Source organism: Lipotes vexillifer, unplaced genomic scaffold (assembly GCF_000442215.2).
Source record: "Lipotes vexillifer unplaced genomic scaffold, Lipotes_vexillifer_v1.1 scaffold1060, whole genome shotgun sequence".
In the NCBI taxonomy this organism is placed as follows: domain Eukaryota; kingdom Metazoa; phylum Chordata; class Mammalia; order Artiodactyla; family Lipotidae; genus Lipotes; species Lipotes vexillifer.
Window position 1 is genome coordinate 109,559 of NW_006790578.1, and position 1,756 is coordinate 111,314.

Genomic DNA, 1,756 nt, shown 5'->3' on the forward strand with positions numbered 1-1,756 from the left:
CCCGCCGCCTCAGTCACTCCTCTTCCTTGCTTGCTTCTCTCAGGTTTTTCTTGTCTCCCCAAAGATGCCTGCCTTTGAACCCTAACCTAAAGCAGCTCCACCCTGTCTCCTCCTTCCTGTGCTTTTTGTTTCTGAAGCTGCCATTGTGCCCCCGGAGCAGGAGCCCCACACGTACTGGTCTGTTGTGTCCCCAGCACCTGGCAGAGTTGGCTCATGACAGGCCTGTTGGCTCAATGCCTGGTTCTGCCTCGGGAAACCTTGGGTGTCCCTTGGTTCCCCAAGAGGAGACACACTTGACATTCTCACTTCCACATTTTCTATCTTTCTCAGGAGAGGCAAGAGAAGGCTCTGGGCATCCTGACGTACCTGGGCCAGAGTGCAGCGGAAGCCCAGACTCAGCTCCCTTGGTACCAGCTCCCCCCAAGTCGGGGCGGCCCCCCGTCTGGTCCAGGACCAGATGAGAAGATCAAGAACCGCCTGGACCCTCTGGGGGAGATGCGGAAACATTTGGGGAAGAAGAGAAAGCACAGTGGTGACAGTGGCAGTCACAGCAGAAAGGAAAAGGAGGGACCTGAGAAGCGACCCAAAGAGTAAGGAGCCTGGGCCTTGGGGGTTGGCCATGGCCATGCGGGCACCATGGAAGCTCTCTCTGGTTGGGACGGGAGGGCTCTGGTCCAGGGACCCCGGGGGTCCTGACACCCCTTCACGGGGTCTGCGAAGTCAAGCCTATTTTCGTAACATCATTTAACTTTTTAACTCTTGTTCTCGGGGTCCCCAGAGGCTACATGATATGAGACGACACCACTGATGTGGCTGGTGGAACATTCGCTTGTGTTAAGATTTCTCATTTTGTACGTGCAAGATATTGACAGATAAAATCCACTGACACAAAGCTCTCTGAGGTTCAGTTTTTGAGACCAGAGTGTGAGAACCACGGGGCTAGAGTAAAAGCAGGTTTGTGTCCCTAGGATGCAGACCCCTGAGTGTAGATCGGGTATACCGACCCATCTCCTTTCTCCCACAGATGAGGGAATGGGGAGGGCCAGGTTGTGCTCAGTGCCATACAGCCGCTTAGTGGTGGAGGGGCACCCACCTGTAGAGGTGGTGAGGCCAGCTTCAGGGTCCCAGCACCAGTCTGCTTCCCTCCCAGGGGGAAGCTCCCTCCCAGAGGACAATGGGGGAGGGCGGGACCTCCTGGGACTACCAGCTTCCTGAACCGACTCTCGTCTCCTCCCAGGCCCCCGTCCCTGGACCAGCTTCGAGCTGAACGTCTCCAGCGGGAAGCGGCCGAGAGGGCTCGGGCAGAGGCCCTGCTGGCCCGGATCGGAGGCACGGCAGCCCAGGAGGATCAGCCAGAAGAGGTGGACGATCGGCGGAGGCGGTACAACTCCCAGTTCAACCCCCAGCTGGCCCGGCGCCCCCGCCAGCAGGAACGCCCCCTGGCTCACTGACTCAGGGGGTACAGGAGAGGCCGCTGCTGCCAGCCGTCATATAAAACTATTTATTCATAAATATTTTCCAAAATGAAAATAGGTTTACCAAAAAATGTCCCTCACTGGGGAGGGGAGGAGGAGGGGGCAGCCCTCGCCCCCGGGCCCCCAGGGTGGGGCTGAGAGGAAGAGAAAGCCTCCCGGCCCCCTCCCTGCTTCCTGGGGGAGGGGGCTGCCCTATGGCCTGGGGCCTCCCCCCAGTCTTCCAGGGCAGGGCCCTCACCTGGGCAGGGGGATCAGCATGCGGGAGGGGGGGGGGGGGGGTG

General features: G+C 59.3%; 1 protein-coding gene across 1 annotated transcript in view; it reads left to right on the forward strand.

Moving 5' to 3' along the window:
- The window catches only part of LENG1 (leukocyte receptor cluster member 1), a 3,434-nt gene extending 1,904 nt beyond the window's left edge, over nucleotides 1-1,530 (forward strand). Inside the window, exons 3-4 of the mRNA XM_007463858.1 lie at nucleotides 331-590; nucleotides 1,238-1,530. Of these exons, the coding sequence (XP_007463920.1) occupies nucleotides 331-590; nucleotides 1,238-1,451 (474 nt within the window). The 3' untranslated portion in view covers nucleotides 1,452-1,530. The remainder of the gene's footprint in view (nucleotides 1-330; nucleotides 591-1,237) is intronic.
- Nucleotides 1,531-1,756: the final 226 nt, after the last annotated feature.